The following is a 16,095-nucleotide window of genomic DNA, read 5'->3' as shown; positions in this document are numbered from 1 at the left end:
ATTTTAATTCTCTACTGTCTAAAATTTTGAAGTTTAGTTTGATTTTTAGTACTAGCAACCAAAGAGGCCTAATTTCAACTGATTGGTTGTTCTAATATTATGAATAACATTTCTACTTAAAAGCTGATTGATTAATAATTCAACAAATCATTTATAATAGTTAAAATATGAGATTACCAATTTCCTTATTAGTACTGATATAAGTCAAAACATCATCACTGCTTTGTAGCTATTTATTCATCAAATGCACAGTTACAATGAGTTAGTAATATAATTACATATAATCTTGTAAGAAACTCATAATAATCAACTATACCTCTAGGGGGTCTGTGATACTTGCCTGTAATAAGGTAGCCACGGTAGACTAATCTGTAAACAAAGATGGTGAGGGTTTTCATCTTTTTTCAAATATAACTAATTGACACAGTTTTGCATTTGCCTAGCCTGAATTTAAAACTATTCTTACATATACCAGTACTAACTGAATAATCCAAAACTGCAAATTGAACAACAGATTGATATTTGTACTCAAGCCACAGTGACAATGACACACGAGCAGTCCATACTATCTCTTATAGCCTAGATTACGACACAGTAACAGAAGATAAGTTACTATACCTCTTCTATGGTGAGGCCATACGAGTTGGGAACAGTTCGCCTGTATTTGAACCGACAAGGCAAGTCACCAATGAAATCCTCACAGTCTATGGCGTAGTACTGGTCTACGTACTCCTGGAATGATTTGTGTGTTGTGGGATTAAATATGGGTTTCTCTTTGCTCACAGCTTCACTCAAAAAGGTTCTGCGATGTTTGTCCTTTCTTCTTCTACTTCTCGAGTCCTTCTTCGGTTTATTCAATGTCGGATCATAGTCACAGTCCATCTATACAAAGTTTTTCAACTGATTAGAAACTTATTTTATAAATTAAAGGAATGCATTTCCCCACACATTAGTTACTAATTATTTTATAAATTAAAGGAATGCTTTTTCCCACACATTGGTTACAAACTGGAAACAATAGACAGAATTTAGTTCTACTGGTAATTGCATAGAAATCGCAATCATTTTACATATTACCACATTATCTGTTTAATTAAAAGTTCATGTACCTTCACATCCAAATGCTTTTCTTACCACGTACCACAATTTCTAGTTTTTAAATAGCTTGTATTTGTTTATACAGTCAACTAGTTTTTTTTAACATAAAATTTAAATATATTATCGATTTTGAATTTTTGGCACTGTATTACATTTATTCCATTGAAAAGAATCTCCTAGACAGTTAAAAGACATAGGGTGATTTTTAAAAATCAACATTAAATATTACATTGAATTAAATATATGGACCTAAAACAAGTGGCCTTATATGTAAAAGAATGAATATTTAGTTTGACCATATTCTGTTTACAATCTAATTCAGTTTTATATACTTTAAAAATTGAAATTCACTGAAAATTGGCAATGACTTTTATATGACTTTTATAACTTTAAGATTAATGTTAAATATATGGACCTAAAACAAGTGGCCTTATATGTAAAAGAATGAATATTTAGTTTGAACATATTCTGTTTACAATCTAATTCAGTTTTATATACTTTAAAAATTGAAATTCACTGAAAATTGACAATGACTTTTATATGCTAATAATTAATGTTAAATATATGGACCTAAAACAAGTGGCCTTATATGTAAAAGAATGAATATTTAGTTTGACCATATTCTGTTTACAATCTAATTCAGTTTTATATACTTTAAAAATTGAAATTCACTGAAAATTGACAATGACTTTTATATGCTAATAATTAACGTTAAAACTAATTAAATGAAAGGTTATTCATTATTTTATTCAAATTTCATTGTGTAAGTTTTATGCTATCATCACAAGAATTGAGTGAACAATATATATACTGTAATATGACTAAACCATTGTCAAATATAGAATGTTGGCTGAAGAGCCATGTGAAATCGTCTCACAAGCATGCACCTTTACACTCATGAGCATTAATTTCTATGCATAAATAATACTGGAAATAAGAGTACAGAAAATTTGTTACAGAATATAAACATTATCCCTTATTGTGGGTGTACTCTGCATTGTAAAATCAGGAATTTTATACTGTTGCAGCCATCACAGAACCTTTTGTGGTAACTAATAATAACTCAATATTAATATTGTTGAAAGCTCTAAAACTTATAAATAAATCCTCCCTGCACTAAAGAGGTTTTCTTTCTCTCCATACAAGTGATATAGAGAGACAAAAGCTTACTACTAAAAACAAGAAATAGAAAAATTAAAATAACAAATTAATAAAATTGTGTATGGAGTAAATACATCAGAATTTAACGTCAAATAAATAAATGATTAACCTAAAACTCATTTGTTAGAATCAATTAACCCGAATGGCTTACGTTGAAATTAGGATCTTCACAGTTAAGAGATTCATTGTCATCAGCAGTTTCACCATATCCTTCCAAGCTTCCATCGTATTGATACTCTTCATGATGATCTGTGTTATTATACTCTTCTGTTTCACCAGCATCTTCGTTTCCCCCTTCATCACCCCAATTATCTGCAATAAAAAACATAAACAGTCATATTATTGTTTTTAATGTTAAGCTAGCTCGTTATAGAATACTTAATTTTGGAATTCTAAATTATTGCCTATTTATGAACACAACAGCTGCTGTTGACTAAATTTATACTAAAAAAAAAGAAATGAACAGTTTTTTTAGAGCTGGTGGCTAAGCAGTCTAGGACGTCACACTTAGGGTTTGAGTTAGAGATAGTGAAGTTCAAATCCTGTCTGATTGTTGCACCTTTATTAGTATTGGCGACTTTCCATTGCACTGATTCTTCCCCTTGTTCTGTTTGATAAGATCATAGGTCAGTGGCCCATGAGAACAGACAGGAGAAGGTTGAAAGGGGATTATCCATTCTTAAAAAAAACTTCCTGGAAAATTATCTTGTCTGTGCGTGTTTTATATAATTATATCGTTCAACCTGGACATTGGGCACGCTAATTTTTCAGGCTCAAATAATAAAAATGGTTAAAGAAATAATTAATACTATAATTTAAGTTGCTGACATTGACACTTGAAGGTAGTGATGGCTTGTACTGTTTCAAAGTTGTGCAAAACCTGCAATCTTCTGAAACACTGAAGATCTTAACCTTTTCTACTAATTGCTAACTGTATGAAACTCAATATTTAAAGTTTAAGAAAATGGAGATAAAGCATTGTAGAGGTGATAGCTAAAATATTCCTGTTGGTAAGTCTCTGTTGTATGGTTACAATTCTTCAGAGTTTATTTTTTATAAAACCTACCACTGAAGGCCAAGTTGGTTTATGATGTTCAATTCTATGAGCTATGCGTCTGATACAGTGGAACAAGTTGCTTATTTTGTATCTGTATTACCTGTCTATGCTTTGAAACAATTGTACAGGTTTTTTTATCTTGAAGGTACTAGGAATCTGTCAGTGCTAAAGGAAAATGGATATGATTCTTGCAGTAGGTTTGAATTCTTGATTGGCTATATGAATAAAATTTAAAAACACTTTCAAACCTGAGAGGGATATTGAGGTATGTTAAAGATTGAGCTTGTATTCGCTATTCTTAATTCAATCACTACCAATATTTATAACTTTTTATTTTATGAAATCTTTTGATAGCAAGACTATCTTCTTCAGATACAAAACTTTTGTTAGTAGTTAGTTTTTAAACCTACGATGCATTAATTAGACCTATATCATGGATAATTTGGTCACATTTGGAAAGTGTAACCTTGTGTATAAGTAAATACTTATATTTTGTCAATGCTGCATGTCCTAATCCTAATAAAATAAGCGCTCAACAGCCAAATTTAGATCTAACATGAATTTTGGAATTATTATTTTGACAGAAATTATAAATAAAGCAAAACAACAAACATAAAAGATAATATTCTCAAGTTTTAAAATTAATTTCATTACTTTATTGTAGCTAGTCGTACTTCAAAATACCTTGAAAATCTGATGCACCACTGGGTTTGAAGTCTGGGTCATCCTGGCAGTAAAACTCGTCGTTGAACAACTTCTGCATCGCCTTGTCATAGTCATCAATGTCAAAATCTTCATCATTCATTATGTTCTGTAACATACATAAATAGTGTACATTATCCAAAACTTCAGTGAAAAATTATTAATTGGTACATAAGAGGTAATATAACAGAAACAGTAACAAGTTTCCAATGGACATAAATAAACGCTGTCATTCATTCAAACCAAACATTGTCAGAAATGGAAACAGTTGAAATAAATCTTACAGCAAAAAATAAAACATTCTAATATGTTTACATTTTTTATCTAAATTTAACAACAAACATAAAGGATTCACAAGATCGAATAAGAACTTTAGACTACCTCTTGATTTTGGATTGGATCCATCAAAATGAAATTTGTAAATCTAATTCTACTAATGAAAAGATTTTAGAGGGTTGTGCACTTGTATAGTCCTAGTCTATTGTCTTAGGGTTTATAGTTGATACACAGCCAAGTTTTATAAGCATGCTAAATTTACCAAAGTGCTACGAATAAGTTCAAACTATTCAGTAGATATACAACTTTAGTACCTCTACCTTCTAAGTTACACGCAATTGACATTTTCACTACTAAATAACAATCTCCCAGTGTTTGTCCTCTTGCATAGTTTATAAATTGAGGAAATATCATGTTATTAACATTTAGATCAGGATTGATTGATATAAATAAGCATACTTTTGAAATTTGTCTACATCTTTGAGATGAGGCAATAGATACATATTTCTTCAATTAGAGATTTTAGTCTGAATCAAAGTATTACGTCGGATTTAAAATTGTTAGCATTATTAAATTAGCACAATCTAGTTAGTATGTTTCATGTACAGTTTGTTAACAAAATAAGCCTATTGCACTTATTCTCATTGCAACACTTCCAAAACATTTCTGTGTAACTATACCGAACGTGACTGTACAACCCAAAACTAACCTCTCCCCCCTTCCTACGGTTATATACATCTATGCTAAATAACACAGCTTGTGGAAATGATAACTGTCCCAAAAGAGCCCAAACAAGTTGAAAATTGGAACAGAAATTTATAACTGTAAATAACTTGAGTAAATTCATTAGCCAGTTTGGTACACCATTTCGTTTCATTATGGTGGTCAATCAAACATTAATAACATTTAATAAAGTTCAAACTTAGTAAACAAGAATTGTCTTAAAAATATGTTAGTTACGATCATTAGCCAGCTTGTTACACCATTTCGTGCCAATAAGGCTTTTCAAATTAAAAAAGATTCATAAGTTGGTTATTTATGGATAAAATACAAAAAGTTTTGGAATTCATATGATATTGCTTAAACTTTTTGCTATAAATAATTTTGTTGTATTTCAAGCGACTTTTAAGATATTGAGTAGATGTAAATCCTCTAAGAAATAAATGATCAATATTTCAGCTGGTACAAAATCTACCTACTTCTTTTCACTGAGCCTGAAGAAATATTTGAAAACTCACTAATGCAAAATTGACTTGCACTTTACAATACTGTAAATGGAACACTGATATTGTGCAGACAATCCACTCTATTATTCTCAATACAAATTCCAGTGCATCTAGCATATTGCTTGTACTAGCAGTAGCCATCGAGCCAAGCTCTTAACCCTACAAATAAGTCAAGCTGACCCTTTATCTGATCCCTATGCAATCCCTTCCAGTTAAAAATATGCCTCATAAGCCAATCCTCCCAATGTAATTAACTAACATATTCAATTATGACTGAAAGATGCTTTGCAATAGGACATTTTAGACTGTTCAATGGAATTATTGAACTTACCTCAACTTGATCATTTCCTGTAAGCTTCTTCAGCTCTTCTATCTTATCCTCGATTTCTTTTCTCATCATATTTTTTTTCCTGTTAATCTCTGCCCTTTTCTTCTGTTTATCCTTCAATTTCCTTTCCTTCACCTCTTCCCTTTTTTTCTTACGACTGTCATTTTTTCTCCTCAATGAGTTTTCCATTGTCCGAGGGTATCTTTTAATCTGAAGAAAAAAGTTATACATCAAACAACAGAAATATCTTACAAGATGATTTGGAAAATGAAAACAGAAAAGTGTTATTGAATAATTGTGAAATCTATAAAAGTAATTGAGATTTCTATTATAGGTCTATTAGTATATTTTATACTGTAAATTTGGAATTTAGACATACTTGCAGTCGTAATTTCTTTACTCAGAACACTATAGTGTGCAAGTACAGTGTTAGCATATTAAATGCTACTTACTAAGACGTGACATATTAACTAATATTTAGTCATTAATTTAAAATAATAGGAAGTTAAAAATTAGGTTTCATTTTGATAAAAATTACTAAAAATACAAAGATTTACTTAAGAGGTAATTGTTGAGTTTTATATAGAGGAGACTTTCAGTACGATTTTATGGCTTTTGAAATCACAAGCCTTTTACAGGTTAAGAATATTATTCTAAACAAGTTTATAACATTTTAAAGCCTCACCTTTAAAATTTATATATATATATATATATTTATATATATATATTTTTTATATATATATTTTTTATATATATAAATTTTAAAGGTGAGGCTTTAAAATGTTATAAACTTGTTTAGAATAATATTCTTAACCTGTAAAAGGCTTGTGATTTCAAAAGCCATAAAATCGTACTGAAAGTCTCCTCTATATAAAACTCAACAATTACCTCTTAAGTAAATCTTTGTATTTTTAGTAATTTTTATCAAAATGAAACCTAATTTTTAACTTCCTATTATTTTAAATTAATGACTAAATATTAGGTAATATGTCACGTCTTAGTAAGTAGCATTTAATATGCTAACACTGTACTTGCACACTATAGTGTTCTGAGTAAAGAAATTACGACTGCAAGTATGTCTAAATTCCAAATTTACAGTATAAAATATACTAATAGACCTATAATAGAAATCTCAATTACTTTTATAGATTGCACAATTATTCAATAACACTTTTCTGTTTTCATTTTCCAAATCATTTCTTATGATTTATATATATATATATATATATATATATATATATATATATATATATATATATATTATACACAAAACAATTTATAATTTCATATAGGTACAATTTTATGATCTACTGAGTAATAAAAGCAAACGCAGAGTAATAAAGTTTAGTGGCTTTAAAAAAAATATACTTTAAAATTATGTTTAGGGTATAAAAAGATGTCATATAAAAATAAGATTTTTAATCATTAAAATAACCAATTTTAACGAACCTGGTGAAAAATATTACATTAAAAAGATTTAATGATGTTTATAAAAAAATGTCATGTGTACACTCAGTTCAGGAAAATAATACTTTTTTGAGAGTTCTGTATGGAATATCACAGATAAAAGCATTAAAGATATAAATAATTAGTTAGACTCTACTCTTAATACAAACAAAACAATACTTACAAACTCTTGATCAGGTTCTTCAAAACGATGATTGTAATTGTCTTCAGCCTCAAAATCCACCGCATCTTTCGCTAGTATGTTATCTTCTTCATCTTTATCCAGGAATCTGTAACAAGATAAAGGGACTTTGAGTTATAGTATCTTTTACCAAGAACTCACGGAAAAAACATTTATTTTTAACTTACTCATTGCTTATTGTAAAAGATTAAAAACTTAACATTTTAATTTATTTGTAATTGTGTAGAGAAATACAAAGATATCATGGTGATACAAAGTTATGCAGTTTAATACAAAACGTTACAAGTTTGGTTGTCATTCCTTCCAGTTAAAAAAAAAAAAAAAAACTAGTTGAAGTAGTCCTTCTTCAGCTGAAAAGAAGGACTAAAAAGGAGCCCAGTATTTAAGTTTTTGTCTCCGAAACACATCTTCAGGAAAATCAGTGTAAATTGTGAGGAGATAATGTTGTAGGATGAAAATGTCCCCTTGTTTTGTGTATTAAATATATTAATGTCCTGATATTTTTACTAATGGTAGATAGCACTCTTCTATCTTTGATGTAAAGTGAAACAGAGGTGAGTATTTTCATTAGGAGTCAAGGTGACCAAGTCTAGTATCTAGTAAATCCTTATTATTCTCTTTTGGGCTACCAGGATACGCTGCAAATTTTTGCAGAGGATTTACCCGAGACTGTTATGACATATAAGATAAGAACCACAAAAAGTGCAAAATGTGCAGTTTGCTTGTTCTTAGGTATTTGTGTTCTTCAGTCTTTTTAGAAGATATAAACAGGAGATCAGTTTTCCACAGAGGATTTAATATAATTTAAATATAATATAGTTTACTAACTTTTATTAAGTACACCAGATGAGAACAATATGCAAGACAAATTAATGATTTTTTTTTCATATTGAGTCTAAATCTTTTTCTGTTTTATCCCATTTCTCCTTGGCTGAGGGGCTCTACAAGGGTTTAGTTAAGGTTCTGATAAGATACGAGGGTCTTCCAGAAAGTAAAGAACGTTTTGTTATAAGTCAATAAAAACAAAAGATAAGAGCATGAAAATTTATTTATAAATACTTATAAACTTACTCTATTTTTCTACAAAATCGCCGGAACTGTCAAGGCACTTGTTGTAGCGTGGCACCAGTTTTTCTATACCGACGTTATACTGTTCTGCCGCCAAGGAATGAAGCCACGTTTTTACTCCTTCTTTGAGGTCTTCGTCACCCAAAAGGTTTTTTCCGCCTAAAAACACTTTCAACTTTGGAAACAAGTGATAGTCACTCGGAGCCAGATCTGGACTATACGGAGGGTGTCCGAAGATTTGCCATTTGAAAGAATTGAGTTCTGCTTTGGTTCGTGCACTGCAATGAGGCCGAGCATTGTCGTGGATCAGCACCACTTTCGACGACAGCATTCCGCGTCGTCGTTTGTTCTGAATAGCGCGGCGAAGCCGATGCAAGGTCTCGATGTAGGCCTCTGAGTTGATTGTTTCGCCTCTCGGCATGAACTCCACATGGATTAGGCCTTTTCGGTCCCAAAAAACTGTTGCCATCAATTTCCTGGTGTTCAAATTTGGTTTTTCTTTCCTGTTTTTTGTTGGTGAATTCGAGTGATGCCATTCCATTGACTGGAGCTTTGTTTCCGGGGTTCGATAGGAAACCCAAGTTTCGTCACCCGTTACGATGCGGTCAAGAAACGCATCACCTTCTTCGTCATACTGAGTCAAAAACTCAAGAGCTGCTCCCATCCGTTTAGTCTTGTGGACATCAGTAAGAATCTTAGGCACCCAACGAGCACACATTTTCTGATAACCAAGACGTTCAGTCACTATTTCGTGCAAAAGCGACCTTGAAATTTGTGGAAAAAATTCCACTAGACCACTCAAAGTGAAACGACGGTTTTGTTGAATTTTTCCATCAACTTTCGCTGCCAACTCGTCAGTAACGAGTGACGGCCTTCCACTTCGTTCCTCGTCGTGCACATTAGTTCGACCTTCCTTAAATTGAATGCACCATTTTCTCACTGATGACTCGTTCATCGCATTGTCACCGTAAACTGCCTTAATTTGCCTATAAATTTCAATAGGTCGAACATTCTGTGCATTCAGAAACCGTATCACACTACGCAGTTCACACTTGGCGGGATTTTCAATTAACGCCGCCATTTTAAACTTTCACAGGAGACGCAAACGTGACCTCACGGTATCGCTACTCAGCTCACACTGAGGCAGAAGGTGTGGCTAACGAACAAGCTATCTACCGCGGTGGTGGGGGAACTGCGCCACCCGTGATGCGCAATCGTTCTTTACTTTCTGGAAGACCCTCGTATTATTCGATAAACGAGTGTACCAAATTATTTACATGAACTTGTCAAAATCAGGCAATTAAAAATTCTTTTGAAGTATAAAAATAATTCTGTAACACCAAGGTCTTAAGTGATGTCTTGAGATTATTGTGTTCTCTGCATTCTTCAGGTTGTCTAGGAGTAGATTGTATACTTTTCTTCCCATGTAGGTAGGTTTCTTTTTAAACAAAGTCAGGTGGGTGTATGTAAGGCAGTCTTAGGAGTTTTAAGTGTAAAAGCTCTGATTATCACCTAGGTGGTCAGGTTTATGAGCTATTGTGAAACAGATGGCCTCACAGATGATACAATTGTTAAGATTCCAAAATCTCTAAAGGCTTGTTGGCATGAGTTTAGAGAAATCAGTTCAGCTAGTACTTGAATTGCCTTTTCCTGTAGGACTAGAATATGTTCCCTGATTCTTGCTGAAGAGATGCCCCATACTAATAATCCATACCTCAGACGAGATTCAAAAAGGGAATATGATGTCCTGGTAGCAGTATCATTGTAACAAGAGCTTTTTACCCTTTTAAGGCTATAGATAATTAGTGTTTACCTTACTACGGAGGTCATCAATGTGTGAGTTCCAAGAGAGATTGTCATCTATTTTAATGCTAAGGTATTAAGCTTCATTGTCTTGATTTATTTCAGGTAAGACAAAGTAGTCATTGGTTCTTCTGCCTTTCCATATTAGTTGCTGTGTTTTACTCTCTTTAAGAACAAGGTTGTTATGTTGGCAGTATTGTTTTGTTATATTTGAGGCTATGAAAGAGTTAATTTTGAGGGATGTCAAATTTTTTTGTGATAAGAAAGGCTGTGTCATCGACATATAACTCAGCAGCTTATCATAACCTCATCAACACACTAAAGCGCTTTAGACACCAACAGGCATTTCAGACGAGTTTTAAATTGGTTTGGGTTATTGCAGCTTTTTATTTCTTCAGGGAGCTTGTTGATTAATGTAACACCAACTTGTCGCTGTAAATGTTGATATGTCAATATGAACTGATGAATTCTAAAGTTGTCCCTACCTCTAGTATCATATTGGTGAACATTCCCGCCTTGTATCAGAGCGCACACTGATCTGCAGAACATGATCACCTCATACATATAGAGGTAAGGAAAAATGAGCAATCCCAACTCCCTAAGTGTCCCTCAGTAATTCAGCTTCCCAATAATCCTTAGTGCTTTTTTTAAAGTCTGAAGACATGATTTGCTTTTGGTACAACTTCCCCACAATCTCACTCCATACGCAAAATGAGAATAGATGAGGCCATACCATAGTAGGCAATTTTTTACATTTTTGGAGAAGAGATTTTGCTAGGTGGCGCAGGGCAACTAGCACATATGTTGACAATATGATTATTCCAGGTCAATCCTCTATCAAGAAACATCCCTAGGAAAATTGTGGAGTTGTTTTCCTCCAGAAGAACATCATCTAGAACGATAAATGGTTCCTCTGCATGTTCATTTTGTCAAAGGCAAAAGCTTTAGACACCTGACTGTGACTGATTTGTTATAACATTCAGTTCAGAGAAGAACTGAGTGCACGAGTTCAGTTCCATAAATGCAGTGATTTCCAAATTTTTTGATGGTTTAATTTTAAAACAGAGTGTTGGGTCATCAGCATATTGAATCAGTTTGCCATGTTGGATAACTGAATTCAATCTACAGACATAAATCAGGAATAAAAGAGCCAAGAACTGAGCCCTGGGGACACCATGAGCAATCTTATATTTGTCTGAGAGAATTTTTGAGATCTCCACACACACTGGTCTCGATCCTTCAGTCACAAAGTGAGTCTTAGGTGCAGGAGTTCCCAGATGCTCCAACTAAACGAACCGTGTGTAAGTATGTATTGGATTACACTGCTACCTTGGTTTATCCTCAAACAAAAGTGTTATTTATTTTAAATTTGATTTGTTTGGATCCAATTTGGTTTAAATTTGTATCTCGAGATAGTTATGAATAATTTTCCAAGCAGTTTTTGAAAAATTTTTGCAACTGCTCAAAGCTCTACTAACTTCATAAGCTTTGGCTACTCGAATGACGTTTTTATACACCCTCTGGTATTCTAAAATTTGTTATTGTAACAGGACAGGAGTTTTATAAAGAGTAAACAGACATATTAGAGATGTGAAAAAAAAAAAAAAAACTGGAATTAGGTTCATCGGAATGTTCTAGAACCAGAACAACCTGGAACAGTTCACTTCTTTGGAACTCCATGTTCTGGGACGGTTTACTAGGCTGGTCTGTTAGGCTGGAATGTACCGAACTTGTATTAAGTTACTTTGTATTTAAGTAATGGACATCCCTAAACATACCGGTAATGGTTTATGTTACTATTTTAAGTGTACTTTCTCAATAATTTATTACTTTTTTGTTTCTGATATTGTATAGTATATGGTGATTTAAAGAAATGATCAGTACTTCAGAAATATTACTTATCGTACTTGTTGTGATGAAAAATATTTTTTTAGTTAAATTGTTTAGGTTACTTTGATTACCAACACTATAAGTAACTTTATGAGTAGATTTAAAATAGACAGAAACACATAAAGACATATGTATCTAAAACTTTGATTGCACTGCAATCTTTCTCAACCAGTAGATAGCATTCTAGATAATTGTCCAATTTGGGTCACAGAGTCAATGTGGGAAGCAGGGTTGCCAATTCACAATAATAATTTTACTGTTGTGGATTTAAAACAATTGGTGGTGCGTGATGTTGTGGCTTGCAGTATGTCGGAGGACTGGTTTGTCTTTGTAGCCTACTTTGACATCTTGTCTGAAACCATTCATTTTTGTTCTTAGGCTGGTTGTGAGGTCTATACCTTGTGCAGGAAAATGTTGGCATTGAAATTAGTAAATGAAATTTTCTGTAGAGTACGTGTTGTGTCCTTCCATCTTAAATACCTCTTATGTTGATGAGCAAGAGAAGGAGTAAGTAGGTTGGTTTATGGAACATGTCTTGAACTTTTGGTCATTGCATGGGAATGAACCTTGGGTTGTATTAGGATTGTTTTTACTATTAAGTGTGTTGTGATCAGGGATTTTATGATTTACAAGTAGATTTTTAAGATTAAAGGGTTGTTTGAAAGTTACAGAGGAAGCAGATGTTAGGAAATCCTTTATGTGAGAAATGGCTTGTACAATTTCATACCCATTTCGACCCATATGAGTGTCTAATCTTTATAACAAATCTTTCATTTGTCTGTTAAGAGCATAAAACATGCACGTGTCAAATTTCATTGTTGTATAATATCAGGGAGTTAAAAAACAAAATAAAGAAAATATAGTTTTTTACATAATGTCATGAAGCATGTTTGTATCAAATTTCATCTCCGCTTGACATTGGGAAGTTGGAAAAACAAAAATATAGTTCTTCTAAAGGTTGAAACCCCATTCAAACTCCTCTAGGAAGTTAAACTTTATAACAGTATTTTTTTGTCTGATGAGAGAATAAGACACATGTGTGTATCAAATTTCATTTTAATAAGACATTGAAAAATGAAATATAGTTGTTCAATGGGTTGCAACCCCATTTCAACCCCTGGTGTATGATATTTATGAAAATGTGTTAGTTTTTTATTTAAGTCATGAGGTATATATAAGCTAAATTTAAACTTTCTGGAATATCTGCAAGCTGGAGAATTAGTGATGAGTGAGTGAGTGAGTGATGGTTTTGCCTTTTATATAAAGAGATAAGTTTTTCATCTCAAGGTGGTTACATACTCAGAGATTGTAAAATAAAAGTATAAGAAAAACATTTAGTAAATCACATCATTGAGTAAATTCAGATTGCAAAATATAGGATTCTTTTCCAAATTGATCGAATAGTAGCAGATTCGAACTAGTTAAACTCCTATTGATGACTTACTTCTTGTTGAGAATGTAATCTCTTAAAAACTGGTCATCCTTATTCAGCTCTGGGTTTGACCAGTAGTCTTGGAGTGGTTCAGTTTCTATCTCAGTCTCTGGTCTGCTCTCTTGTTCCTTCAGCCATTCTTTGAAATCTTCCTCCTCTGTTGCCTGTCACAATCATAAAGAAAATTTATATGAAAGTAGAACCATCAAATATATATATATATAAATTATTTTTTCTTTCTAATAACTAGTTTAATAAGTAGTTAGTTTAAATATACAGTGTGTAAAAAAAAAGTTGGGCTGGTTATGTATTTTCAAATTGTGCACCTAATTCTAAGCTAAAAATGAAGAAAACTTTTTTCCAGTTTCTATTTTGTTTTGCCGCTAGCTGCCATTTTGTGTTTTTTATTAACAAATTATTATCTCTAAAACTAGTAAAGCTAAAAAACCAAATTTGGCACAAAGATTTGAATAGTTAAAGAGGAAAATAAAAAGAATTATTGTGTTGTTTTCCTTATAATTAACAAAATGGCATGTATTGAAAATTTTTAAAGTCAAATAAAAAAAAACCAATATAGCTATAAAACAATGTACTAGACACTAACTATTTTGACAATTTTATTACAACTCTAACGGTACTTGTTTCAACAGAATCCGTCAAGCTATAAGTGAGCACAACCACTTTAAAGGTACGCTTGCACAAGTTGTGAGCAGCAAGCATTTTGTCTTTTGATAGGTATCAGCTGTCTTACATAGGTTATAAAAATTTTAAAATACACCAACTATTTTGAAATTTTTATAAACTTTCTATTGGTACTTTTTTCATTGAAAGCCATCAATGCATAAGCGAGCACCACTTTAAAGATACGCTTGCACAAGTCAGGAGCACCAAACATGTTGTAGTTGAAAGTTATCAGTTGTTTGTTGCTCCTGGCTCATACAAGAGTATAAACCACTTATCTTTAAATTGGTCGAGCTCGCTTATGCATTGACGGATTTCTTTAAAATAAGTACTGTTAGTACCTTGTAAATCTTTTATAACTGGATTTCGGACATTTGCCATCGTTATAGGTTATAAAAGGTATAACACAATGTTTCGAGGATTAGAATATATATATATATATATATGTGTTTGGAATCTATGTGGGGGAGGTATTAATACATACAAAAATAACGAACAGAAAGAAGTAAAGAAGAGAAAGAAAAGAGTTCAAAATGTTCCCGAAAGCTTCATGGAGCCCAGTCCACGCATTTTCACTGCACAGGATGCAAGTCCCGAGCACAAATCACAAGTACAAGAATAACAATCACACATCACACTAGCAGGATACTGTATCTAGCCTGCGATAAGTTTTCATAACATTTGTTTTAAAATTATCTATAAACCTAAAGTCATATTATTAAACATTACCTTTTCTGCAGCAGCCTTCTCTCTTTTTTTTAAGAAACCAGCCCAATCACTTTCTTCATCATCTTCAGAGCTTGAATTTATGACTGCTTTAAAACTTTTCTTCAAATCTTCTTGTTCCTGAACATATGTGGGCTCTAGATGATCTATGTTTTTATCATCTGTTTCAGAATCTGAAAAAAGTTATGCTAAATTTTTATAACTTATTATAATTGTGCTTAAATATAGTACGTACATCAATATAAAAGAACTTCAGAGTAAAATATCACTTATAGTTGATGCATCAAGTTGCTTATATTACTTGATGAATTAAAATTGGTTTATTCTTAACAAGCAAAACAGTTTTGCATTAACAAATGTCATGTTACACATAGTTACAGGTCATAACCTATAACAACTAACATACTTTAGGTATAGTTATAAATATTTTAAAATTCAATAGTTCATCGAGTTTCATCCGCATAGGTCGGTGGCCTTGCAGAGTGTCGACTATGAAAAAATCTTGGTGACTCCTCTGTCCGGAGCCATCCATTAAAAGTGTGGAAAAATAAATTTTGCCAGAGTACATTTTCAGTTAAAAACAAAGAATTATACAGAGAATATTTGTTAAAATACTTGGTTGCAATTCTTAAAAATACTTATCCAACCTAATTTAATTAATTTATTTGAACATTTTCTTCTACAAAATAATGGGTTAATTTTGACTGAATGATTTTGGGAGTGTCGGTATGAGCTTTAGGTAAGCATACAGGCACCATTCTGTTTGGATGATTCACACATTATGAAAATAGATTATGATCAGTGTTGCTCTTCTTGCTGTTGTAACCAGTTTGCTATTGTTTTATGACTGTCAGGCATTCAATTCAGTTCAGTAGTGTATGTGTTATATTTTTGTATGTGTTGTTGCTAAGTGTGTGGATTATTTTTTATGTCATTTTTTATTTTTAGCTAATTTAGTGCAAATGACAAGAAAAGTGAAGAGAAAGTTTGTTTCTATCA

The 16,095-nt window shown here is 32.1% G+C and overlaps 1 protein-coding gene across 2 annotated transcripts in view; it reads right to left on the bottom strand.

Annotated features, from left to right (window-relative positions):
* The window catches only part of LOC124354658 (protein KRI1 homolog), a 39,608-nt gene that overhangs the window by 8,430 nt on the left and 15,083 nt on the right, over positions 1–16,095 (bottom strand). Inside the window, exons 4-11 of one of the 2 annotated variants that reach the window (XR_006921703.1) lie at positions 15,100–15,269; positions 13,702–13,853; positions 7,479–7,584; positions 5,852–6,058; positions 4,001–4,127; positions 2,411–2,571; positions 619–882; positions 341–369 (exon numbers count right to left, since the gene is read on the bottom strand). Coding sequence is in view for 1 of the 2 variants with exons in the window: in XM_046805284.1 (XP_046661240.1) it covers positions 619–882; positions 2,411–2,571; positions 4,001–4,127; positions 5,852–6,058; positions 7,479–7,584; positions 13,702–13,853; positions 15,100–15,269 (1,187 nt within the window). In the remaining variant the exon portion in view is untranslated. The remainder of the gene's footprint in view (positions 1–340; positions 370–618; positions 883–2,410; positions 2,572–4,000; positions 4,128–5,851; positions 6,059–7,478; positions 7,585–13,701; positions 13,854–15,099; positions 15,270–16,095) is intronic. The other variant, XM_046805284.1, reaches the window with a different exon arrangement.

The sequence above is a fragment of the Homalodisca vitripennis genome, chromosome 2, assembly GCF_021130785.1.
Source record: "Homalodisca vitripennis isolate AUS2020 chromosome 2, UT_GWSS_2.1, whole genome shotgun sequence".
NCBI lineage: Eukaryota > Metazoa > Arthropoda > Insecta > Hemiptera > Cicadellidae > Homalodisca > Homalodisca vitripennis.
This window is presented reverse-complemented; position numbering and strand designations above follow the sequence as displayed.